Below are 26,559 nucleotides of genomic sequence, written 5' to 3'. Positions count from 1 at the left end.
AGATGAGGATGCCTAGAACTTTTCCAATTGAGTGTTATGAAATCTGGAAACAAAAGTTCACTTGAAAGAGAAGATTGGGATAGTTATTCATAAATAAATGTAATAAACTACTCTTCAAGGGATATGGAGCAGACAGATGACAGGCCTCCAAGAGTGTTGGAATAAAAATTACTGTGAATCAGAACATCTTCAATAAATAATTTATTGATTTTCTGGAATCTAGGAAAACACCAAAAAAAATGACATTGCCTTTCTATTTATTTTTTAATCAGAAATATTGAACTTTCTCATATTACCTTAGGCTTAATATTTGAGAGGGTTAGAAAAGTAACATAGTAAAGTCAGAAAGATGGGAAAATGGAGTTAATCCCACACAAAACTACTTTTAAGGTAAATTGACTCTAAACCAGTGCTAGTTTAATAGCAAAATCTGAAGATTCAGTAGACAGGTAAACTGCTCTTGACAAAAAGAGCAAGCTTTTTTTTAAAAAAAAGAATCATTTATTGTTTGGGCAAACAAAAAATGTCAAGTTAAAACCTTAGTTTTTCTTTTCCTTACCTTTTTAAAATAAAAGAAACTGGTTTATAATACCCATTAGTGTCCTGATATTAAAATTCTCTGTGGGATGCGAGCAGCGTGCTGCCCGTCCCTCTAGAACTGCATTTCCTGCCCTTTCATTCTTCCACTTTCCTGGAAGTTAATGAAAGATGGGAAATTTGGATTTTAAAATATAAACATATCAAACATATGCAATTTTAAATTTAAAAAAGCTCTTTTTAAAAAAAAAATTGTTGATGAAAACACAGAATTATAGTATAGAGATCAATCTAACATAGTTGAGTGTGGTCTTTCGTGGAACCATTTGCCCAGACTCATAGTTTACTTAAAACAGGAAACTGCAATAATAAAATGGTTATACATACCAAAATAGGAGGTTCTAAACAGGTAAAAAAAATTTAAATAAGATCTATGTAGTGACTAAAGAGAATGGTTGCTATAGGTAAAGCTGAATTATATTTGATTTGCTTTTATCCAACACTAATCACATGATTTCTCTAACAAAGAGTGAATGGTTTGAATACTCTTTGGCTCTGGATAAAATATCAGGTCGCAACTTCCAAGATTTTTGTGGGTATCACAGCTTTATGAGGGTTAGAAAAGGTCAAAACCCATTCCAATCCAATTTCTGACACTTCTGAACAACTCCACAGAAATCATTTTGCCTCCTCCTATTTTATATAGTCTGAGATAAATACCAAAGAAGTCTTTTACTGCAGACTCATTTTTATTTCATACAACAGTTTTCTTGTAAAGTTCATCTATAGGATGAATTGCAATTTGTTCATCCCAGTGCATCGAAACAATTGAAGATTCTAATTTTGCTGTATAGCAGTAGTGTTCCTTCTACAGTGATGATCTTTACACTCTGGAAATGGCACCAAGGAACTCAGGCAAAAATGCACCATTCCAATGGCTAGTGGAAGCCACATTTATAGTATGACTTCTTTAAAGAGATAAGTAAAATAGAAAGGCAAGCCACAACACAGAATTTGTAAGTGCTTTCCAGAGAAAATTGGTAAATACTAGAGAAAATGTAATGTTTCCTAAATTAACTTAGGAGAATAAAGGAGTTGAGCTAAATGCTTGATATTTATTATTCTGTGTTACTATCCTTTTATTAAATGTGTTGATTAGCAGAGATAGATGTCTTCTAAAGCATTCATGTTAGGCATGGTAACACTATGCAATGAACTTGATTGCTACAGAACACAATAAAACATACAGAAACATAATCCACATATGAGCATTATGATTTTGATCATGCTGATCTATGAAAGCCTGAGTTTTTATTTTAACTAAGAAGAAACAGTCATAAAAGAGATTGATTTTCAACAGAGACAAGAGGGAAGGGGGGGGCAGGGAAAGGGAAGGGAAGGGGAAAGTCAAGGAACATATAGCAAGGACTCTGGACAACCAGGGGAAGAGTGGGGGAGGGGGGGGGGGGGGGAGCGAGAATGTATTTAAAAAGTATTTTAAGGTTGAACCAATATGAAAAGAAATTAAAGGCTTCTTTTTGGCAGATGAAAGGTGACTACTTCTTCATGCGTATGGATCAGTGAGAACAGAGGTATTAATTTTGGAGGGAGAACTGTATTTGGGAATACAGCAGATAGAGTCGCCTGCTTAAGGTGGACAGTAAGAATGGTAATGTGATCTGCTTGATAGCTGTGATTTACTGATGGAAATATTTTTTATTTGGTTTGTATGATAAGGAGGCAACAGTTAAAAGTCCTTTGATTCAGATGAACGTCACATAAGAAAGAGATTCTGGCAGCAGCATGAGGGAGCATAAGATTATGAGCAACATAAGATTACGGAGGAGTAGCTAGAATTGGCACTTTCATGAAAATGCAATTTAAGTACTTTACATGTATGTATGAATATTGAAATCTGGTAAATGAGTTAATGGCATTAGGTTGCTAAAAAAAATCCATCTACCTCTGTCAACATGCTTACCTTACAGCACATTTACTTCTGAACTGGTTTATCCTAAGTTTTGAATTGTTCATTAAAAATGTCTTCTCTAAGAATTTTTAGTGTGTGTAATATATATAGCTTTCACATAATACACACACATATACACATACATATATACACACATGTACATATGTATGCATATACACATGTACATATATGTGTATATATGTATACATAGATAATATACATATAATTTATGTATAACGTTTTATTTATATATAGCTATACATATAGCTTTCTGCCTCTTTTACATATATATATATATCTTTTTGCCTGTTACATTTTACAAGAGCAGAACCCAGAAAACCAGAATTATCTTCTGGAGGGTGGGCACCTTATAGTACAGCTTCTCCCACTAGGTGAGTATTCTAGGAATCCATCTGTATCAGTGCACCAGCTGGCATTGTTGTGAGAGGCTGCATTCAGCTTCAGCAAATTTTTTTGGAAGACTCTTTCAACACATTTGCCTATTTCATGACAGGGGGATTTACAAGTGCACCTGCCCACATCACACTGAGTGTTCAGTAGTTTTTGACCAAAAATGGCATGACCCCCCATTCACCCAGTCTCACCCCCAACAACTTTTTTTTGATTCTCCAGATGAAAAATAAAATCCTCAAAGGGGAGATTTTTGCCAATGTGGAAAAGGTGAAACAAAAAAAGGCAGAAGCACTAAAAGGCATCAAAATCAATGAGTTCAAAAACTGTTTTGAGCACAGAAAAAAAAGTCTCAATAGGTGTATTGCATCGAGTAGGAAGTGCTTTGAAGGTGACTGAACTTTAAACATGTAAGAATGAATACATAAGTTTTTGTAAATAAATTCCGGAGTTTTTTTGTGTCTCTCCCCACCCCCCATATATATACCTGTTAAATATGTGTATATCCGTGTGTATAAGATATGCTTTCTACCTGATATCCCTGGATCATGCATTGCAGAAACACACAGTGCCAATTTATAGCATAAGCCTCATAGATTTTCACTTGTGTTGTGACATTTTTCCGGAAGATGGTAAGGGGCATTCTTTCTAATGTACATAAAGGCACCACATGGACAGCCATACCCTTGGACAATTACCTTCCTTGTGCCCTTCCTCTCCTGGCATGACCATCCTGAGTTCCATTTTGGACCTTGCTGTAGGTATGCACAAATGAAAGAAAGTGAGGTTCAGAAGTTTGGGCTGTGGTGGGGGAGTAATAACTGTATCAAAGTGTCAGAGCCAGGCTGAACACCAGGCCCTGACTCAACCCCCAGGATCCAAACATCTAGTTTCTTGGGTGAGAACATTACTGGTGTAAAGCCTATTACACTTTGTGAGAAGCGAGCTTTCTGATGCTTTTTAAAATCAGAGGTCCCATCTATGGGTGTATATCCAGGCAATTAAATCTTTAATGAGATATTTTTTTGCTTTCCTGAAGTCTGGCTGGTATTAAGCATAGCCTTTCTCTCAGAACAACTGAAGATAGACTGTTCTTCAGGAAGGAAATTGCAAAGAGCACAGTGTTTCTGGGATATTCATGCCTTTCCTGTAATAATATTTTTTGTACTTATTATGTAATATTTGCTTTAAACAGAAGAATATATATATATATAACATATACAAAGTGTGCAACATAACAGTAATTGACTCCTCAGCTTAAAAATAGAACATCTTTAGAACTTTTGCATCTAAATTCACTCTCCCTCTAGGACCAAGGTAACCAGTGCCTTGAGCTTTCATCAGAATTTTGCTTTTGCTTTTCTCTCAGCTTGTTGTTAAAATACTTATATCACATATGCATATATTCTTAAATAATTTCCTTTTACTTGGTTCACAGTTTTTAAAATTGTGTCATAGTAGTCTTATTTGACTTGAGTTTTTCATTTAATTCTGTGATTCTAAGATTCATTTTTGCTTTATTCATTTTTACCATAGCATAATTTTTATACTGTATTTTCTGGTCAGCAGATATTTGGGTTCCACACATTTCTTCCTTATTCTTTTGTCAACAATGCTTTCAACAACACTTACGTATGTCCTTGTGCCTCCAGGAAAGAATTTCTCTAGGAAGGTGTTTTTCAAACTCTTATACTGCAGCAGGAAATATATTTTATATTGTGATATGAGTATTTATGTGTCCTAAAACAAAAATTACACAATATAATTCTCATATTTTGACCTAAATTTGCATTCTAATGTTTCCTTTTCTATTTTTTTCTTTGAAACGATGCTAGTGTAAGACACAACCTGCACTCAGAGGAAAAAAAAAAACACTCCTCTGAGTCATTGTCTCAAACTGTAATGTGCAGATACAGTTTCTGCTTAAGGAGGTCAGAGGTGGAGCCTGGAAATCTGCATTATCTAATGAGCTTCCTGAGAGAATCTTGCTCTAAGTAGCAGGCTTTAGGCTTTGTTTCCCAATCTTCTCTGGTGATAAGAATCACTTAGGTTGCTTGTTAAAAAATGCAACTTATGTGGCCTCATTATAAGACCAACAAATCAGAATGTCTTTGGAAAAGGTCCAGGAAGCTTAATATTTAAAAAGTATTCAATATTATTCTTATCATTAAAGTTTGAAAGTACTGTTCCAGGGTATATATAACTTCTGGGTTGTAGAGTGTTCAAATGTTTACCTCACAAGATGTTACCAAAATATTTCCTATTGTGGCCGTACCAGTTCACACTCTCATTAGAGAAGTGTACATGTAACACTTTGCATTCACCTATATCTTGCCAACAGATAGTATATCAGACTTCTTAACTTTTGCTAATTTGATTCATATAAAATGGAGCCTCATTGTGATCTCAAGTTGCATTTCCCACATTTACGTTAACTATGAGTATATTTTCATATGTTTAGTGTCTATTTTTCCTCTTCTGTTAAATTCTTGTTCTTAGATTTCACCCATTTTTCTTTTGAATTGTCTTTTTGTTGTGATTTGTAGACAATGTGTATATGAGGTCTATCCAGAAGGCATCCAGCCATGTAATACGAAAAAGAGAGACATTTACTGAAGAAGATACAACATACAAGAAACATGGTACATAGGACAATGACACTTCAGTCTCTTCAAAGTAGGCAACTTGGGACCTCATGCAGTTCTACCAGTTGCCATCAGCTGCCCTATCGTATTTTCCTAAAATCCCGTCGATGGTCCAAAAATCACTTCCCTTTCAAAGGTGAAGAGATTTTTAGGTTTGGAAAAGCCAGAAGTTGTAGTGCACCAACTCTGGACTTAAGGCGGCTGAGTCACCTGGGTGATTTGATGTTTCACCAAAAATCTCTGCACAAGTCATGATGCATTAGCAGACACACTGTCCTGACAAAGCTGCCAATCACCAGTTGCCCATAGATGCAGCCTTCTGAATCATTCAAATAGTTCCACAAAGGAATGTTCAAGCTTAATGCAGCATTTGATGCAGATTCATTGCTCTTCTCACTCAGTCATTTTGAATCCGAGGGCCACACAGTACACATGCGTACCCAGTGGTGTCTGCTGCCCCCACTGAATAGTACAGTGAAGTCATTGTTCACACATGCACATTTCACTCCACTCACCTCGGCTGCCAATTTACATCAATGTCGTAAAAACCAATCTTATTATATTTCTTATTATATTAACAATGGCTGGACTTTTTCAAGACAGCCCTCTTGTATATTCTAGATACCTCTCCTTTGTTAAATGGTTGCTAGTGTCTCGTGCCCTGTTACTTGCCTTTTTACTTTTCAATACATGTCAATTTATATCTTTTATCCTTATTCTATTTGGTTGCTTTGCTTTTCCTTCCAAAAATAAACTTATGTCTTAGCTTTTCACTCTCTAGTACAACTTAATAAATGTATGTTCATAATTTTAACGTAGTATAAATCATCAAGTTTTTCATTGATACTTGGTGTTTTTTGTTTCTTATTTTAAAATAAGTCCTTAACCTAAAATCAGAAATATAATCCCCTACATGCTTTGGAAAAAGTTTTTAAATGATTTTTCTTTATTTTCTTTATTATTTTTCATCATGTTTATTCTATTACAGTTGTCTCAATTTTTCCCCTTTTGCCCTCCTCCACCCATGCCACCCTGCCCCTTTACCCCACGGTCTATTCCCACTCTGTTGTCCATGTCCATAGGTCATTCATATATGTTCTTTGTCTAGTCCCTTGCCCTTCTTTCCACCATTGTCCTCCTTCATTCTCTCTGGTCACTTCAGTTGGTTCCATGTATCCATGCCTGTGGTTTATTTTGTTTGTTAGTATATTTTGTTGAATAGATTCCACTTATAGGTGAGATCATTAGGTATTTGTCTTTCACCGACTGGCTTATTTCACTTAGCATAATATTTTCCACATTCTCCATTTCCATCCACATTGTCACAAAAGGTAGAAGTTCCTTCTTTCTTTTTTTTTAAATGCAAATTGATTTTATTTATTTTTTTAAATGTCAAAATCCATTAGAAAATATTAAAAAATTTAAATCCATTATAAAGTCTCAGCAATTAAAACAACACGACACCAGCACAGAAATACTCAAGTAGATCAATGAACTAAAATGAGCATTCTAGAAACAAATGTATATATCTAATGATGTTATATATGATTAAATTGATATTTCAAATCAATAGGGAAAATAAGGCTTATTCAACAAATAGAGTGCATGGACCACTATTACTTGAAATAAAAAAATATAGAGCCCTATTTCACACACTGTACAAAATATATTCAGGTGAGTTAAAAATCAATATGTAAAATCTAAGGAGTTTTAGGAGAAAATACAAAATAATATTTTTCTTACCCTGAAGTAAAATATTCAAACCCTGAAGCTATAAAGTAAAATATTGACAATATGACTATATTAAACATTAAGACTACATAGTAATATACATATAAAAAAGTACAGGACAAGTAATAGAATAGGAAAACATTTGCAACATCTAAAAAATGGTTAATAGCTTTTTCAGGGTTTTTTTAGGGAAAAAAATTCTACAAACATTTAATCAAAAAATGGATAAAGAATATCAAAATGTCATTTAAAGTTTTTTTAAAATAATATAAATAGGCAAAATATACGAAAACGGGTTTAATTTCAACATATAATAAAGTAACAATTAAAATAACACATCATTGTCACAATCAGATTAATAAGAATTAAAAATATTGGTAATATCACCCTGGCTGGTGTGGTTCAGTGGGTTGAGCACTTGCTTGTGAACCAAAGGGTTGCCAGTTCACTTCCCAGTCAGAGCAAATGACTGGGTTGTGGACCAGGTCCCTAGCAGAAGGCACATGCAAGCCAACCACATATTGTGTTTCCCTCTCTTTCTCCTTCCCCTCCCCCTCTCTAAAAAATAAATAAATAAATAAATAATATTTAAAAAATAAAATAAAAATATTGATAATATCGAGTATTGGTGACAGTGGAAGGAACTGGGTATTCATATATTCTTTTTCTTCATCTTCTTAAAGCAGTCCCTTTAGCATATCTTGCAGTGCTGGTTTTGTGAAAGTGTATTCTTTTAGCTTTCTTTTCTCTGAGAAACTCCTTATTTCACCTTCCATTTTAATTGAGAGCCTTGCTGGGTAGAGCAGTCTTGGTTGCAGGCCTTTGCTTTTCATTACTGGGAATATTTCTTGCCATTCCCTTCTGGCTTGTAGAGTTTCTGTTGAGAAGTCAGCTGCTAGCCATATCTGGGCTCCCTTGTATATTACTGCCTGTTTCTCCCTTGCTGCCTTTAGATTCTCTATTTGTCTTTGATATTTGCCATTTTAATGATGATTTGTCTTGGAGTGGGCCTCACTGGGTTCTTCTTTAATAAAACCCTCTGTGCTTCCTGGATTTCTGTGTCTTTTTCTGTCCTCAAATTAGGGAAGTTTTCCATCAGTGCTTTTTCAAACAGATTCTCTATCCCTTGCTCCTCTTCTTCTCTTTCCAGTATCCCTATTATATGGATACTATTACATTTCATGTTGTCCTGCATTTCCCTAAATGCCTCTTTATTCTTTATGAGTCTTTTTTCATTTTCTTGCTCTTCCCGGGAGCTTTTTTTCTACATTGTCCTCCAGCTCACTTATTTCATCCTCGGCTTCATCTAGCCTGCTTTTGATTCCTTCTACTGTGTTCTTCAACTCAGAAATTGTATTCTTCATTTCCTCTTGCCTCTTATTGATAACTTCTGTGTTCTTTTTCATGCTGATATAGTTTGCAGTAAGTTCCTCATAGTTTTCCTTTATTTCTTTGTAATTCTTTCTGAGCTCACTAAACTCATTGAGCTTCCTATGAACCATTGCTTGGAACTCATTTATCTGATATTTTGCTTGCCTCTATTTCATTTAGTTCTTTTCCTTGGGATTCCTCCTTTCCCTTCGACTGGGGATTGTCTCGTCTTCCCATTATTTGTGAGACTCTTCATATTTGCTTCTGCTTCTTAAATTAATTTGACTTGACTTCCTGACTTTGCGGTGTGAAATTCTATGGTAGGAGACTGCTGTTTTTTCTTTCTGGATCTGCCTCTCATGATGTCAGATGTTGACCCTGTCTGAATTTAGGCAATCTCTTAGAGACTTCCAGGAATCTACTGTCTCTTGCTGTCTCCTTCAATTTTTAATTTAGTCACTCTGCATTCAGCAGTCCAGCTTAGACACCACAGGGTGGGGCAGAGTCCCTCCTGGGGGTGGGGTTAGTGGGGCCTCTCATGCTGCTGCTGCTCAGGGGAATGGTCTGCTTTAGCCAGATGGCTGCTGCCATGGAAGGGAGAAGTCAGCACTGGGATCCTGCCGGCTACTCTCTCCCCTCTCTCCCCAAAGCCTCCATCTTCAGTCTCCCCTCAAGTGTCTCCAGACCACTCTGTGCCCCCTTTAGTCAGGGATCTACTCTCTGTGGGTGCCACTCTGTTCTTAGCAGTCAGGCTTTAGCACTACTGGGCCAGGGCGGAGTCCCTCCTGGGGGTGGGGCTATTGTGTCCTCTCATGCTGTTGCCACCCAGGGGGGTGGTCTGCGTGAGCATGATGGCTGCTGCTGTATGGGAAATGAGCCAGCACTGGGATCCCACTGGCTATCTCTTGGTTCTCTTCCCAAACCCTCCTTCCCCAGTTTCACCTCTGCATTTCTGGCCCACTTTGCCTCCACCTTTGCTGGAGACCAGGATAAATGGGTACAAATAAAAATTTATGCGTTGGCCCTTTAAACAGCTCTTTGCCTCTCTAGCTGCCTATCTCTGGCAGAGAGCAACCCTGCCACTTTTCACAGCTGGCTGTTATCTATGTCCTTTTTGGGCTCTGGTCCTATAGGCTGGGGATCCCCGCTTATGGTTTAGACCCCAGTCTTCTCAGGGGGATCCAACTGGCCATTTCAATATCCATCTCGTGCTGCTTCCTGTGAGCACCCAGCCTGCCTTCTCAAGTCTCCACCACATCCCTTACCAGTTGGATTGTGCTAAAGCTGATTCTTCTGTCTGTCTGAGGTTATAAGACTCCTCTCTCACTAATGTTCAGCTTTTTGTTCCAGATGATTTTTCCACAATTTAGTTGTAAGTCTAGATTGGTCCTTGGAGGAGGCCAGTGTGACTTCCATTCACTCCTCCACCATCTTGATTTTTTTTTTTGATGATTTGGGTCTCTAAATCTGTTGTTTCATGTATCTGCTGACTCTCACTCATGGTAGTTTGTATTGTGGTGTTTTTGGTGATCTCTGCTAATGAATTTATATTTTGTTGGTCTTTATTTTTGAAAGAAATGCTCCTATTTTAGGAATGATTTTTTCCAGAGATTTGTGTTTGTATCTTCTGAAATCATGGAGAAAGGACAGTACTGAGTATGGGTACTTAGACACCTGAAGTACAATATCTGGTATTAACCTTGCAACATGAGGTTTAGCTTTCCAATGCTGTCCCTGGCCCAAGGTTTAGTCTTTAGATTGGAGAGATGTCATTTGAGCCTATACTTTGTTTTTGACAAGGACTAATATGTAAGTTACCACTGGGAAGATATCCCATCTTGTGCAATAAAATAATTATTGTATTCAAGATCTAGTTCTTTTGAAGTGGAGAGTCAGTCCTCCATAGTAAATTGTATGTATGCTATGTTGTTGTAATCAGAAATCTTAATGATTATTTTAGAGATATATTAACCATCAATTTCTTAATTCATTTCATTCTTTTTGATAAGTGAATTTTATATTTTATTTTGCTTTGATAGTGACACATAATGATGTGTTATGATGAGTGATTATTGGCAGAGATTCTTAATGTAAACACTTGTTAAGCAGAGTTGCTGTAGCTGAGGAAAGAGAGAGTTCTGTATTAGTACATTTTTATTTCAAAAGTTATGTCAAATGATGCAGTTCATAAAATGGTACCATGTTAGACTTTATTTATTTACATTTTACTGACACCAGTACCAAAATTTGAGATCTGCCCTCAAAAACTGGTTTTAGCTTAGAGTCTCAAAATAAAATCTCTTTGGGGCAAAAGGAACTTCTGAACATTGTTTTCCTTTTGGAGAGCAATCTAATATCTAGAGCACTCAAAGATGTGCAAATGGTAAAAGCCAGAAATCTTGCTTTTTGTGCTTACCCAAGGGAAACTGTAGCCAACAGTATGTATATAAGGATGCTCATTGTACACTACTTGTAAAAGAGAAAAAGTAGACTCGCCCTGTTTGTTTCTCAATATTGGAATGAATAAGTAAATTATGGTCATGTATTAATGGCATTCTATACACCAGTTAAAATGATATGATCTATCTGTAGATCTAAACCAGATCTATATGAGTCAGCCTGAATAATGTCAAATGAAACCTCAAGTTGCAAAGAATGGTAGCATTTACCTAAATTTTTAAGCATCTCAGATATATGTAATGAAAGTACAAAAACATGTCTGGGAATGATACATAGTAACCTTGAATAGCCTGCAGGAATGTTGGGAGGGTTTATATCAGTAATATTTTATTTCTTTAATATAAAGTGATCTGAAGCAAAACACAAACTGTTAACATTTGTTATTAGTAGGTACAACAATGGTTGATTTTTTTCGTACTTTCAATGTGTTTTAAAGTTTAGTTACTTGAAATTTCAAAAACCATAAATTAAAACCAACAGAAAAGAATACTCCATGTTTAACAGAATAATATCTTCCAACTATTATGTCAGTCCTAGCCTTACTTTTTACAATTAATCAATTCGGGCTGGATACAATGTGACAAATGTTATTGCTATTTATTACCTTATCAGTGCTGTACTTCTTTACTTCAGAAGGTGTCAGTAGTAAAATGTTTACTGCCTCCTTCCAACTGCTATTCCATGAACTCCTTGTGTAAGAATGTTTAACTAGAAAACTATCCTGAAAGACTTGGTGAAATTATCCTGAAACCAGACATCTTAGATGGCTACCCTGAGGTCTAAAATGTATTCTTTTATTTTATTTTTTAAATGTACAGACCAAAGTAAACAAAGCTTTTGTGCACGCTGCTGTTGCAGGGCCACCTTACACCACTAGAGAATGCTTCCTGCAGGGCGGCAGTGGCTGCTCCTGTTCAGAGTGCACATGCAACCTTAGCCTCTGGCCTGAGAGTCTGTGTTCTCACCATAGTGTGTGTCTTAGACACTTTGTTATGTAAGGTGATCCTTTACATTTCCCATAAAATGTGAATAGGAAATCTATCTTTTTACTGTGATCAAAATTAAAATGGTCAATATAATTGACATGTGGATAGTCCATTTCTCAGCAACATAAGGTAGTAGGTTACTTATCTACTACACCACGTTGAACTTATACCAACTTCAAACCAGTTCTTGGAAAACATAAAAGATACTGTGAAGAATATGTCTATCCTAAATCAAAAAAATAATGTAGAAAGTTTGATTCTCTGTAAGGCTTGGCATTGCTATAGTTTCATTCACTTATTCAGTAAGACTGCTTTTTCATCTTTAAAATTAGTACTATTTTTCAAATTCAGTTTGTTGTTTAGAAAGAAATTATTCTTTGATATAAGATTGTGTGATATAGTTAAGAGAAAGCAGATTTTTCAAGTATATTTCTTGATTCTGTTTATGAGACAATATAATAACTGTTAATGCAATATCTGTGAAAAGTATTTTGGTGGAAGGGACTATTCAAATTCATATAATTTTTATGATATGTTTTAATTTATTTAATTATATCTTATGTATATAGATGCCTATAGAGTTGCATAAATTAAGGACTGATATATTTCAGAATTTTCAACCTCACTAACAAAGGGCACTTTTTAAACCCTGGAAAAAAATTGACTAACTCAAAAACTATAGCTTTTTTGCTTAAAAATAGCGCCATCAGGTACCTGGAATTTAATTCCTTGATGCTTAGGAATATAGAATTATTGGGTAAACTAATATAACATTAGTTAATCAGGTCTTTGCTTTGATTTAACTGAACAGTAAAGTAAACAAAACTATTACTTCATTATTCTGTCACCTTCTTTTGTGTAACTGGCAAAGCAGAAATATAGTAGCTGCAGTTGCCAAAGATGGTTCACCATTCTGGAGGTTATTCCTATTATTGTAATAGACCTCCAGATAATTCATGAAGAGGGAGAAAAGAGAAAACTCTTAGAAGGAGCATTGGTTGTAATCTGTGTTTTTGATTATCAATGACAGGATCCTAAAATTACATCCAAATATCTCTCATAGGTTCTAAAATTGAGTTTCTGAAAAAGCACTCTAGTAGTAATAGAAGGTAAAAGTGTAGAGTTCCAGAGAAATGAGCTGTGAATTGAACCTGCAGTGGAAATTGATCCTATCAGTCAGTTTCTTCTCTGATTCATAGAAAAACAGGAGTGAATGTAGAAGGAGCCAGGATCACTGATTAAAAGGGATGCTAAAGTGCCAGAGGCTAGAACTGGGCTTGCTGGTCATTCAGGTCAGGACTGCAACTGTCAGATTTCTCTGCTTGAAATCTGGCTCAAACTGGCACAAAAACAGAATGAAAATGCTACCGGCCAGCAAGGGAATCAGTAGGAACGCCCTGACTAAGCTTCCAGTTGGACAGCCATTGTACTCCTTTGAAAGGATGTTCTGGTCTCTTATCCTGAGTCAGTAGGCCCAGCAGGTGGGGCCTGTCACTATGCCCATTCCAGTGTGGGGCCAGAGTGTGAGTGTGAAGAGACGTGGCCTTGGAATTGACTCACGTTCTTTTAACATTTTTAGTATTGTGAGGAAAGAAAAGCAAATATTCTACAAGTAGTGGTCCTGTGAATATAATTTATTACCATGTTACCTAACTCAAAAAGATTTATTTTCCACATACAAAATAGTAGTAACAGTACACCAAGGTTTTTTGTTGTTGTTTCGTTTTGTTTTTTCTTTTTTTTTTTTTGCAGTATGTTTTCTGCTCCCAGAAATGCAGTATGAGTTATAATCAGCCTACTGAAATTACACATTTCTGATTATGAAGTTACTATCCATTTCCTACAGTACAATATATTTTTACAACGATGCCCCTCAAAGTCATCAGTGATCATCAGTACAACTCACTACAGTAAATGTCCTTGTGGAGTGCCTCATTCACATTTAGCGGCACACTAATAGAAATTGTTCTGGAAAAAAAACTAAAGATACAACTACTGTAAAACACTAACTTAGGATGTAACCAGTATAAACCACTGCTGGATCAGAGCTCAGTTTTGTGGAATGGCAGAAGAAAAGAAAAAAGAAGCAATGAAATCAAGCAGTTTGCTAAGGATGAGTTGAAAGAATTGTCACATTCCCTTAGTCATTTGACTTAACACATCAGTGCTATCATCAAAGGAAGATGTTATCACAGGTACTTAGTTCTCTCTTAAGCTTTTGACTAATGGGAAAAGAATTTAGGAATCTGAGTCAAAGTAGAATTTACTGCTTTCCTCATTGACATGACCCTGCCATGTTGATATTCATGTATTAGGAGATACAATAGAACTATATTGTAGACAAAGGCCCATTAAAGGCACAAGGAAATGCTCTGTTTGGAAAAGCTTCTGTAAGATGGTTTATTTGGATTAACTGGGAACCTGAAGATGCAAACCAGTGAGCACAAGCCTCTTTCCATCTGAGAAGTAGAACTCACACACCAGCCTCTTTCTCAAATCTGTTAATTACCACTCATGACAATAAGGACTCTGGAGCCTTGGTCACAGAGATGGTGGTTTCCTTCTAGGTTTAGCTGTTACACTTGGCAAATTTATGGGACATTTGAAACATAATTTTGCCATGTTTCAACAGGTAATAACAGAGAGGAAGGGAGTATGCTTTTCAAGAAAACAATAAGGAGACAGATAGAACTTTTGGTTGTGTTTGTTTGTTTGTTTGTTTGTTTTTTAATCCTGGGACTTAATTTATGTGTGTATTCTCTTGGCTAACGAATACTGAAATGATATAGGCTTACCTATACAGTGAAAAGTAGTTTTCTATTGAAATTAAGTTAGAACTGCATTGCTTGTTTAAACTAATATTTGAAGCACTTAGTCATTTTATTAGTAAGTAAAACTGATGAAGAGCTTGGCAAAATACTTAAGAAGAGCCCTTGTGGAGAGAGACTTGTGATTAATAAGGAAAGGGCCAAAGAGATGCATGCTAATCTGTTTATGTATAAGGGATCTGGAGCTTATTAAAAGTTTTTATAAACTAATGAAGCATTATATAAAATTAGACATTTCCTTTACAGTGTGAAAAGTCTCTAGGCTGGGGGAAAAATACTTTAAATGTCATTTCTAAATAACTTATTTATGATATTTTCCCTAACACTAGTAACTTAAGTATAAAAAATTAATTTTGTAAAAAGGACTATTTCATGAGAATGCCATTTAAGTTTCTCTGAGGATGTTTTCATCTTTCTCTTCCTTGGTTTCTAGAATTATTACAGGATGGAGTAGCATGAATAATCATTATTAACTGCATTTTATGGTTTTAGCAAATATCTGGCCAGTTAATCCCAACTAGCATATATATATAACCAAAACGTTATTTGACTTTGAATGTTTCCATTTTTTGGAGGTTGCAGGGAAAGTGGATGGTTCTAGGTTCTCTGAAGGTCCTAAATGAAGAGATAATAAGGAATGTATATTACACAAATGCAGATCAAGAAATGAACTTCAATAAATGTCCAGACAAATTTCCAGGCACCAGAAAGTGTAGATAGGTGGAGTTGTCTAGGAAGGTGAGCTGGGTAACATGTCTTGGGTCCCCTCTTCTCTGGGAGTAGGAGAAGGGAGAAGGATACTTTCCAGAATTTTTGTTCCAATAGTAAATACATAGGATGTTTATAATGTAATATTTTACATTCTTTGATCATGTTTTAGGTATCTGTAACGTCCTAATTTTTTTAATCTTCTTTTCTTCATCTTTGGTAGAGACTATGCAGTAGAATTGAAGCAGTTGTGTTTAATCATTGGTTAGATATGAATTCAAGTGCCACAGTCAAATCTTGATCCTGTCAAACTATTGAATATGTCAACCACAACTATTTTCATCTGTATAATGAGAAAACTAGTACTTAATCCACAGGATTGTTCTGCAGAATAGAGAATATACATAAAGGGTCTCACACTTTGTAAGTGCACATACAGTAAATGGTAGTTATTATTTCCCAAGTTTTCATGCTTATTTTCTCTTACCAGTTGCGGATCACTTTAAATTCATATATGATGATCACAATTCAGGAAAAGAAACACCGAAATATATGGATCAAATGTAGTTATGAATATACCAAAGCAGATCATTTTAGATAAGGTTCTCCCAAAACCTAGGGAAAGTAAACTTTTTAGAAAAGTCTATAGCATATAGCGATCATTAAATATTATGTATTCAACATTATTGTATTTTCATCATGATTTCATAAACAAGCTTAAGCTTTTTCTGTATGCATTCTTTTAAACTATTCAAAATGTTTATATTTTTCTAATATTATCTAGGTTTCTAAGCTTGAAACTCTGTATCTGGAATTCAGGCTAAGGCTTAATGATAATACTAAGACATCATGAAGGATGGGAAAGAAATATTTTAGCATTGATTGTATGGAATTGTATACAAATCAAAACATAAAAGATTTGGAGTTCTGCCCAGAAGTTTATGCTCTTTCATCACTTTATTATTTCATGGTGGATTCTCAAGCTTTTACTCTTTATGTTTTCCAACTATATAATTATAAATTAATTTTAAAAGATATATACCTTGTCATTAAGATCGTTTTTTTCATTCATATGTGGGATATAAAGCTGAAAACAACAAATAAACAAACAAGGAAAAGAAACAAACAAAAATTTATAGACACATAACAGTATGGAGGTTACCAGAGGGGAGGGGAATGGAGGATGATAAAGGGTAAAAGGGGTCAAATATATGCACTGAGTGGTGGGCACACAATGCAATGCACAGATGCCATATGAGAGAATTGTACACTTGAAACCTGTATTATTTTATTAACCAATGTCACCCCAATACATTTAATTTTTTAAAGAAGATTGGTTTCTTATATCAGAGGCCCAGAGGAAAAGCAGCTTAAATAAGAGCATTTTATTTCTCTCTAATGAAAAATTTGGAAGTAGGCAGTTCAAAATTGGTATGGTGACTCAGATATCAGGAACTGTAGCTTGTTCTTCATTTTTGCCTTGAAATCTTAATATTTAAGAGACTCATATTTCATCATGGCTGCATGAACAACAAATATCCTATCCTCAATTTAGCTAACAGGAAGGATGACAGAACAAATATGCTGAGCCCCTTCTTCCCAGGGGCTCCACCCAGACACTGTTCCTGACTTCTCATCTTTTCTGTCCTTCACTAGAACATAGGCACATGGCCACATCTCACTGCAGAAGAGGCTGGAAATTTTATTTAGCCTTTATTCTGGATGACCTTATGCCCCGATAAGAATTACAGGTTTTATCATTCCAGAAGATAAGAAGACCAGATAAGAGGAACAAGTAGGACTCTTTGTGATATCTGGGCTTCACCAGAGCTTTTAAAATTCTTTTCTCTTAAGTTTCCTTTTTTCTTCTTTTCTAAATAGATCCCATGCGAGGGCCAAGAAAACTGGAAGTAGTAGAAGTCAAATCTCGACAAATCACTATCCGCTGGGAGCCGTTTGGATATAATGTGACTCGTTGCCATAGTTACAATCTCACAGTCCACTACTGTTACCAAGTTGGAGGACAGGAGCAGGTGCGCGAAGAAGTAAGCTGGGATACAGACAATTCACACCCTCAACATACGATCACGAACCTCTCTCCATATACCAATGTTAGTGTGAAACTCATCCTCATGAATCCCGAGGGGAGGAAGGAAAGTCAAGAACTCATAGTACAGACTGATGAAGATCGTGAGTACTTTCTTTTTAAGTTCTTTTCATATTTCTTTTTTAAAAAATTTTATTGTATTTTTTCCATTACCATTTAACTCCCTTGTGCCCTCTCCCCCAAAAATTATGTTTATGTGAAATCTATATCCTTTCAAAAAAGCAGCTTTTAAAAAAATTGAGATCTCTATAATGAAAATGGAAAGAACTACTTAATATGTTGAATAATAAAATAAAAATGTGTATCTGTGCTTCTGTATACACTGACACAAAAGGGTATTGAGAATAAAGATATGGTAGTTTATTTGAATTCTTTATGAGTCATATAGTCATGTTTCTGTGTATAATAATGCTATATTGCTCTAAATAGTTCTTTGTTCAAGTTTTATCATGTTGGACTGAAGACTTGTTATTTTGGGTACTATGGCATTTATATGAAATGTTTATTTAAATATATTTGAAGGGAATTCTGAAACATTTGCCATAGTTCAGATAAAAATTCAGCCGAAAATAGAGGCTGCCCTTGCTTTTCAGTGCAGTGCTGAGAAATGACCTCATTAGGATAGCAGTCATGAAATAGATCATATTTTCCCATAGGAATAGTGTTGTAATTGGGCATTACCTTAATAAACAAGAATTTAACAAATAAACTATACATGTTACCAGTAATTTATCAAAAAATAAATGCACAATTGCAATTAATATCTAAAATAATTTAAAATAGTAAACTTACGTCTCAAATCTGAGAATGTGGATATGAGTGCCTTCACACGGATTATACAGCGGACTCTGATGTACAGTCATGTGTTCATACAGTGTGTAAAATGCAGTGGTAGTATACCATATGTTTGACCTAAAATTCATCTGTCAGGCATAAGAGTAAGTCTCAAAAGAATTTGGAAAACTTATTAAATAAATATACTTATTCTCGGGGAAAAATACATGTTTAATTTTTTGTGTCTTCACATAGCTGATTATGATATTTGATCTTTGAGAATAACAAATTAAATATTTATAACACTTTATTATTTCATTTAAAGAGCTAACAAAGTATTTTAATTACTTGTTGTATTGCCTATACAATACCATGCATATTGCTGTAGAAGAAAAACATGTAAATAGCCAAAGTAAATAAGGAGCTCACCCCACATCCTTCTCTCCTTTTTTTGTAGCCCCTTAAAGTCCTTCCATACTTAAAATAGTTGATTGCTGTCAAACAGTTGTTTTATTACAACTGTTTTTGTTAGCAGCATTAGTTTTATAGTAGTTAGTCAGGCTGAGACTGGAAATCCGATTTCTATTTCTTCCAACTCTTCCTCCTCTCCCAGGAAATAAGAATGAAGGTGTCAGCATTGTCAACAGGTTATCTCTCGACGCTTTCTCCCCTGCATTTCCATGTTCAATTTAATTCTGACTCCTCTTATATCTACTTCTGTGATATTAGATTGATCTTTTCTCTCAACTTCTACAACCTATATGCAAATATTCATTATTTTATACTGAAATTTCTGTAATAATTCTTACCCTTTCCTTGTGGTTCCAGCTTTTCCCCATTTTAATATCCCTGTACTCACTCACTAAACTAATCATTGAAATATATTTTCATCATGTCACTCTCTCCGCAATGACTCTGAGTCTTGACTTTCAAGATCTTCTGTGTTCTTGACTTACACTCTAAAACTAATAACTTTCCCATTGCAGCTCATTCTGCAAAAATGTCACTTCAGCATCTGTCCTTTATGCCACGTTTCTTATGTCGCTGGCTCTTCCTCATCTCCTGTTTTCATCCACCACCTGCCTTTCTACCTGGCTGCCTCTCAATACCATCCCCCCAACAACCCTCCGAAGTGCTCAAGTGTCAAGTCCTTCATAAAGTTGTCTCCAGCTCTTCCAGCCCGACTTTCCTCTCATCCTTCAGACCTTACTTGCTTTTGATTCAATCTTTAAATCTCTGAGCCCTAATTTCCTCTTCTGGAAGATTGAGAATAACTACAACAATCAGGCATGTTAGAAGAAATTTACCTAGACTGCTATTTGTAGCTGCCAGAGAGGGTTCATTAGTAGGTGAGCATGACTATTGTAACAATTCAAAGCAACAAATTGTGTCCCTTCCTTGTTCTCTCTTTGTTATATATAATATTTCTCTCTTAACTATAAACTACTTGAGAGAAGAAGCCATCTGTTTTTCTTTTATAGCAATAAGCATAACATTGAGAAGGTAACAAACACCCAAAAATATTTTATTAGTCTTTAAATAAAACAATAAAGTTTGTTGATAATCATTTAAATTGTTTTAATCAAGAGTAATGATTTACTCAATGAGAGAGGAATATATATGCAGTCATTTCTAGAGGCAAGCAGATATATCTTTGTGAAGCATGAAACCACTCAATAAGTTTGGGTTTCAAATTGAGAAAAGACATGAGCTAGAAATAGAATGACTTATTTTTTGTTTGTTTAAATGATCTTGCTAGTCCCTGAAGGTGGGCTATATATTATTGCCAAATACAGATATATTATTTTTATAGCACATTAACATCCAGTTAATTAGAATAACTTTTTTTCAAATTATATTTCCTAATCACCACAACAAAAATACTTCAAAAAATGCAGGGAAAAGAAAGACATGAATAGAATAATTGTCCAGTGATACTGTATTTGAAGAGAAAAGAATGGTGGGGTCACTACTTACCTACCAACATTGTGAGTTTTATTATAATATAGTATTTTTATTAAAATAGTATTTTTTTATGAGAAAGTGTGTGTAATAAATTTATTTTTATTACTGTTTAGGGTATCACTATACAGAAAAAGGCTCAGTTCCACAAACTTTCATCTTAAGACTATATATCCCAAATCCTGAATCCCTAGAACTTCCAAAACAGGTACTAGACCTAAGTTCCTGTGAGGTACCATATTCTCCCTAAGAACCATTGCCTAATCCAAGATCATGAAGATTTATACCTATGTTTTCTTCTAAGAGTTTTGTATATTATTAACTCTTACATTTAGCTTTTTAATTTGTTTTGGTATGATTTTTATATATAGCGTGAAATAAGAATCCAATTTCATGCTTCTGCATTGGAATATCCAATTGTTAAGCACCACTTGTTGAAAAGCTTATTCTCTCCCCATTGAATTTCCTGGCACGTTTGATAAAAATCAATTGAATTGAATGCAAACGTGGGGTTTTATTTCTGCATCTTCATTTCTCTTCTACTGATCTATATGTCAGTCCTTACTTAGGCTGATAACACAACGTCTTGATACTGTAGCTTTATAGTAACTTTTGAAATTCCGTAGTGTGAGCCTTCCCCAAGCACTTTTTGATTACTCATACCATCACAAACAATTTTGATCATGAGCCCCAAATATACGTACATTGTAAGTAGTATTTTTATCCTGGCTTATAAATAGTACAGACAAACTAATACACTGAATTGTGTATAATATAAAGCATACTTAAAACTGAGTTTAAATGAAGGTGAGATAAACAATATTCTTAAAACAATATTAAATATTATTTTTTAGAAAATTGGCAAGTAAATTTCTCTTTCCTTATGTCTATTAGATTTTCTTACAAAATAATCAAAAGGTGTTATACTTTTAGTTTTTAAAAAAATGGCATCAAACTTTCCCATATCTCTTACATTATAAATAAATAAATAAATAAATAAATAAATGAAATAATTTTTAGAAACATATATACTAAATCTATATAAAACTTCTATTTAGTGTGTATTTTAATAGGTAAATTAAATATTAATACAGTCATGCATATTCTTTGACATGCTTTTGTCACTCATTGTTATAGTTGTCATCTATTTTCAATCATTTTTGTATTTTATTGTGTGAACATAAAATAATTATTAAATTATTTGGTTTATATCAAATTTAATAGTTTTATTTTAAAATGCTGCAGTGTTGACATCCTAGTATATGTCTCCTGGAACATACGTACAAGAATATTAATAGAAAATGTACCTGGAGGTTGGGTCATTGGATCCTGTGATACATGCTTCCTTAACTTTATGTAAATACAATCATCATTTTCTAAAATGGCTGTACTTTCACAAGCAATGTGTGGAAATTTTCATTGCTCTATAGCTTATTTTATTTGTTTTTAAAGAATGAAAAAGTTTATTTAAAAGTTGATTACTGAGTTTCATCTAATTGAGTCAAACTTTAAAGAAAAAAATGAGAGAATCTTATTTCTTTATAGGGAAAGTATAGTCAAAATGGTTTTGACTTTTAGATTTTTAAAAGAAAATTGAGTATATCTGTGGATTATTAAAATCTTATGCTTCAATAAAGAGTTAAAAACCTCCCAAACCTACCAATATCTTTTTTAAGGGTTTGTTACTTAAACATTGATTGATTTTTTTTTTTTTCCCCTTCTAGTGCCAGGTGCTGTTCCAACTGAATCCATTCAAGGAAGTACCTTTGAAGAGAAGATATTTCTTCAGTGGCGAGAACCAGTTCAAACATATGGTGTCATCACTTTATATGAGGTAGTATATACATTTCTTAGTAATTTAATTTTTATTATTTCTTTGACAGCTAGATTATCTAGTGTTAAAAATGCATAATGGCATCGTGTCTTTTAAGAATTTTAATGCTTTGAACAGTTATGGTTACTGTAAAGGAGAAAAAATAAAAAATGAGTTTTTAATTATTAAATGAGTAATTATTTAAATATTTATAATGATATAGATATTCCCATATTTTATATTATATGTAAAGATACAAGATAATATATTTTTGAATCAACTATATTAAAAACAACAAGTATTTTGCAGTGTTCATTGATTAGGAGGCAACCACAGAATCCTTTTCTTGCTGTCTATAAAATATTTTACTACTGAATTACAGAAGAATGCTGATTATTCAATTAGCAAAGTCAAGAGATGCTGTCACAGAAGTAACAATAGAATAATGTCTTGATTTCTAAGTATTAGCAAAACATACGTTAGACATGTATGACCTGGTTTGTCTACTGAAGCATATCAAATGGTTGAATGGTAGGTAACAGAGAATTTGATTAATTGTTCGAGAAAGAAAATAATAGCAATAATGTGGCGACAGTCGTCATCATATCTGTGTGAGCATCATTTTACAATGCCTATTGTCATAGAAACAAGCAGGTGCATTTTTTTAAGCAAGCATTTATCTGAATGCAAATTTGACAAAATTATATGTTGTTAGGTTTCTAAAAATCACGACAGTTACTTCTATGGAATCTCTGCTTGAATACCTTTCAGAACTACTAACAAAAGCCTGAGCATATTATCTGTCAGGCAGTAATCACTGCTAATCCCCTCTCCTGACCCAACTAGCTTCACATTGATGTTGCCTTATATCTTTTGAGAATTGGTATTGAAATGCAAAAAAAAAAATTAATTGAAAGATAAACAAAGTAAATTAAAAGATAAAAGAAAGTGACTGTCATGTTAAGTAATGGATGCTGTTCATTGGCTCTTTCATTGTAAAAGAATCTAGTATTATATAGCTATATAGAACTAAGTTTTATAATTAAATCAGACAAGTTCGTACTTTTTTTCTCAGTGAACAGATTCTTTTAGTTAACATTTTTGGCCCATGACCATTTTTAGGTCTCAGTTTTGGGGATTTTTGCAATCAAGAAAAACAAATTTTTTACTAGAAAAGATACAGTCTTTGAAATCAACTAAAGTTCCAAGAAATAAATTCACCTCTCCAAGGGCCACGTGTTGGTATCTAGACAGACAAAATAATATCCAGATTCTTCCTTTCTGATCCCACTGAACATATATCTTTTGTAATAAAGTAACTTTAATGTGGAAGCAATAGGAATAATAATTCAAAAGAGGAACCCATTAATCTCTCTGGCTTCAGCAGCCAGGATCTCCCAGTTGAACACAGATCTAAATGCTACTGCAGCGGGCATGTGTGAATGTGTCATAAATCAGTTTTCAAAATCAGATGTAGGCAAGTAAAGCAGGTTGTTTCATTTTTCTAGATACAAAAGAGAAAATGTCAAACGTGTGTACCAGACTTAAGTAATTAACTATGATTTCTGACCACCAAACTTTCCCCTTTCTTTTCTCCATGCCTTTTAGAAGTAGGAAGGTGGGAGTTCCAAGTTTCTCATGGGAGGTCTTCGCTGGGGTCTCAGGAGGGAGCTCTCCTTTAGCTAAGAAGCACTGCCTACTGTGATTCACCGATAGAGCTTCCTCCTGGAGCCAAGGACTGATGTTGAACCAGCCTCAGTCCCCTCTCTGGAGGGCTACAGTCTCCTGCAACAGACATCATGTTAAGGAAATAGAATGGTTGCCCAAAGGGAAGCAAGGACCTTAAGAATGGTGTATTATGTCATAGAAACACATAGAAAGAGAGCTAAATGGTCATAGTTGGAAAAAAAACTTTGCAATAAATGATACAGGTGTTTCTTTGGCAGGGAGCACACTTAGTGCTTGAAGGAGAGAAGAAAAACATTGAAATGGTATAGATGTAATAAATGAATGCACTATAAATTTAGGTTACTCTCAAGTTCTCTCTTTACTTACCACCCATTAATGAGTGGAAAATGCTAACATTGTCATTTTTACCAGGAGTTACGGCAATTAACAGCATTAAAGCATTCTTCTGGTCTTATTCTTTATTTGCTCCTTTTTATTTCTCTGACATCCATCTTCAGCTCCTCGAGCTAGGTTTTCCTTTCCCTTCTCTTGCCTCTCTTCTACCTCCAGCCCCTCTCATGCCTACATCTTGATCAGACACTTAATATTATCAGTCATCTTTCTAAAACCTAGATTGATAATTACGTTCTTCCTCAATACTTATCAAAATTGTATTTTTTATGAAATTACAATTGTAATATTGCTCTCTGAAAGGATATTCAAAATAAAATATCCTTGCTTCCCAATTTCATTTTTCAGAGGTAACCACTGTTAACAACTAGAGCATGCTTTTGCAAAATTATACAAGGTAGAAAGTATGGTGCAAGTTTTCATTTGTGTAATCCAAATGGATAAAATGTAATGAATGTTAGCAAACCAGCTTTTCATTAGAAGAATGATATGCCATTAAGATCCCACATCACATCATACAAAAATAAATACCATATAGATTCATGATCTAAACACAAAAAATAAACTGTAAGAAACCATGAGGAAAATAGGGATGACATTTTTATCATACAGTTGAACCTTGAATAACACAGGCATTGAGGTGCTAACCCCCACACAGTCAGAAATCCACATGTAAATTTCAACTTTCCCAAACTTAACAGTCTTCCCTTTGTATCCACAGAAGATTGGTTCCAGGACCCCTGCATATTCCAAAATCCCCAGATGCTCAACTCTCTTATATAAAATGATGTATAAAATCAAGTCTCATATTTAAAATGCATGCCCCCTACATCTGTAGATTCACAACCTACCTCAGGTCAAAAATACTGTTTTTAATCTTTGGTTGACTGAATCCATGGATGAAGAACTCGGGTATACAGAGAGCCAACTATATATTTATTGACAAAAATCCACATATAAGAGAACTCGCAGTTCAAACCCATTATGTTCAAGGGTCAACTGTTTATCTTCGTAAGTTTGACATAAAAACCATTAAGTCATTTTAAAAGTTTGGCAGATTTGTTTATATAAGAATTTAAACTTCTTAATAATGAAAGATAGCATGAAGAAAGTCTAAAAACAAACAGAAGACTTGGGGAAATTATTTCCAACATTTATAGCAGTCAGTAGGTTGGTGGCTATAATATATGGACTTGATGTAGATTACTAAAAAAAGAAAAATAGACAAAACACTTCATTAGAGAAAATAGAGTAAGAGGAGGAAACTCATAGAAAAAATCCAAATGGCATGTAAGCATATGAAGAGGTACCTACCCAACCTTACTAATTATTGAGAAACAAAATAAAACAAATGCTACCAAAAGTTTAAGTTGTAAACATCAAGTATTAAGCAGTGACTTGGGGAAATGTATGTCTGTGTAAACTGTTGATGGGAACATAACATTTTGCAACCTCTTATATAGTATCTTATCAAAATTTAAATATTCATATCAAGCCTATTTCTAGAAGTTTGCCAGTCAGTAATACTCCCAAATGTACAAGGATATACATATAAGTGTTTTAATGATAATTTGCTAAATTTGCATAGCTCTCAGTTGACTAGTGAGAAAACTCCAGAGTCCTGATCATGAGAGTAATACATCAACTAGTTTGTTTGTTTTTTAATTTTTTGTGTTTGTAAGTATGTGGAAGATGTTTGAAGAAGACAAATGTATAAAAAGCACTGCCCTTTTCTACTAGAAGTAACAGTTCTAACAGCAACTAACCATAGAGAGAATGAAATTAGTACCAAATGCAAATCAGTTTAACATGTGCACAGAGTATAGATTGGAGCGTTGCTTGGGCACAAAGTGGAATGGTCTGTCTGGACTTGTTAGCTGCGTGGGGCATTGATGGATCAAGAGTTGAAGAAAGGCACTTCAAGATCCAGAGCATGGATAACTGGGCCTAGTTAAGCACTATTGACTGAGATAGGTAATAGTGTAGAAAGAAATAGAATTTAGGGTCCATATTAAGAAGTTTCATTGTAATATTCAAGGCCTTCCATGATCTAATCCCAATTTATATTTATTACTACAACTCTCATTATTTTTCTCCTGGAATTTAATAAGCATGTATTTGGGATTTTTTTCCTCCAAAAATCTTTTGAATTATCACCCCATCCTGCTTTTATTTATA

General features: G+C 34.5%; 1 protein-coding gene across 2 annotated transcripts in view; it reads left to right on the top strand.

The window, feature by feature from the left end:
• Positions 1 to 26,559, top strand: part of PTPRM (protein tyrosine phosphatase receptor type M) — an 820,882-nt gene that overhangs the window by 476,692 nt on the left and 317,631 nt on the right. For both annotated transcript variants that reach the window (XM_054587385.1, XM_054587386.1), the window contains exons 8-9: positions 17,528 to 17,836; positions 22,214 to 22,323. In XM_054587385.1, coding sequence (XP_054443360.1) covers positions 17,528 to 17,836; positions 22,214 to 22,323 — 419 coding nt within the window. The remainder of the gene's footprint in view (positions 1 to 17,527; positions 17,837 to 22,213; positions 22,324 to 26,559) is intronic.

The sequence above is a fragment of the Pteronotus mesoamericanus genome, unplaced genomic scaffold (genome assembly GCF_021234165.1).
Source record: "Pteronotus mesoamericanus isolate MK-2021 breed Mesoamerican mustached bat unplaced genomic scaffold, CSHL_Meso_final scaffold_118, whole genome shotgun sequence".
In the NCBI taxonomy this organism is placed as follows: domain Eukaryota; kingdom Metazoa; phylum Chordata; class Mammalia; order Chiroptera; family Mormoopidae; genus Pteronotus; species Pteronotus mesoamericanus.
The sequence above is the reverse complement of the archived record's forward strand: the minus strand, read 5'-3'. Positions and strand labels throughout refer to the sequence as shown.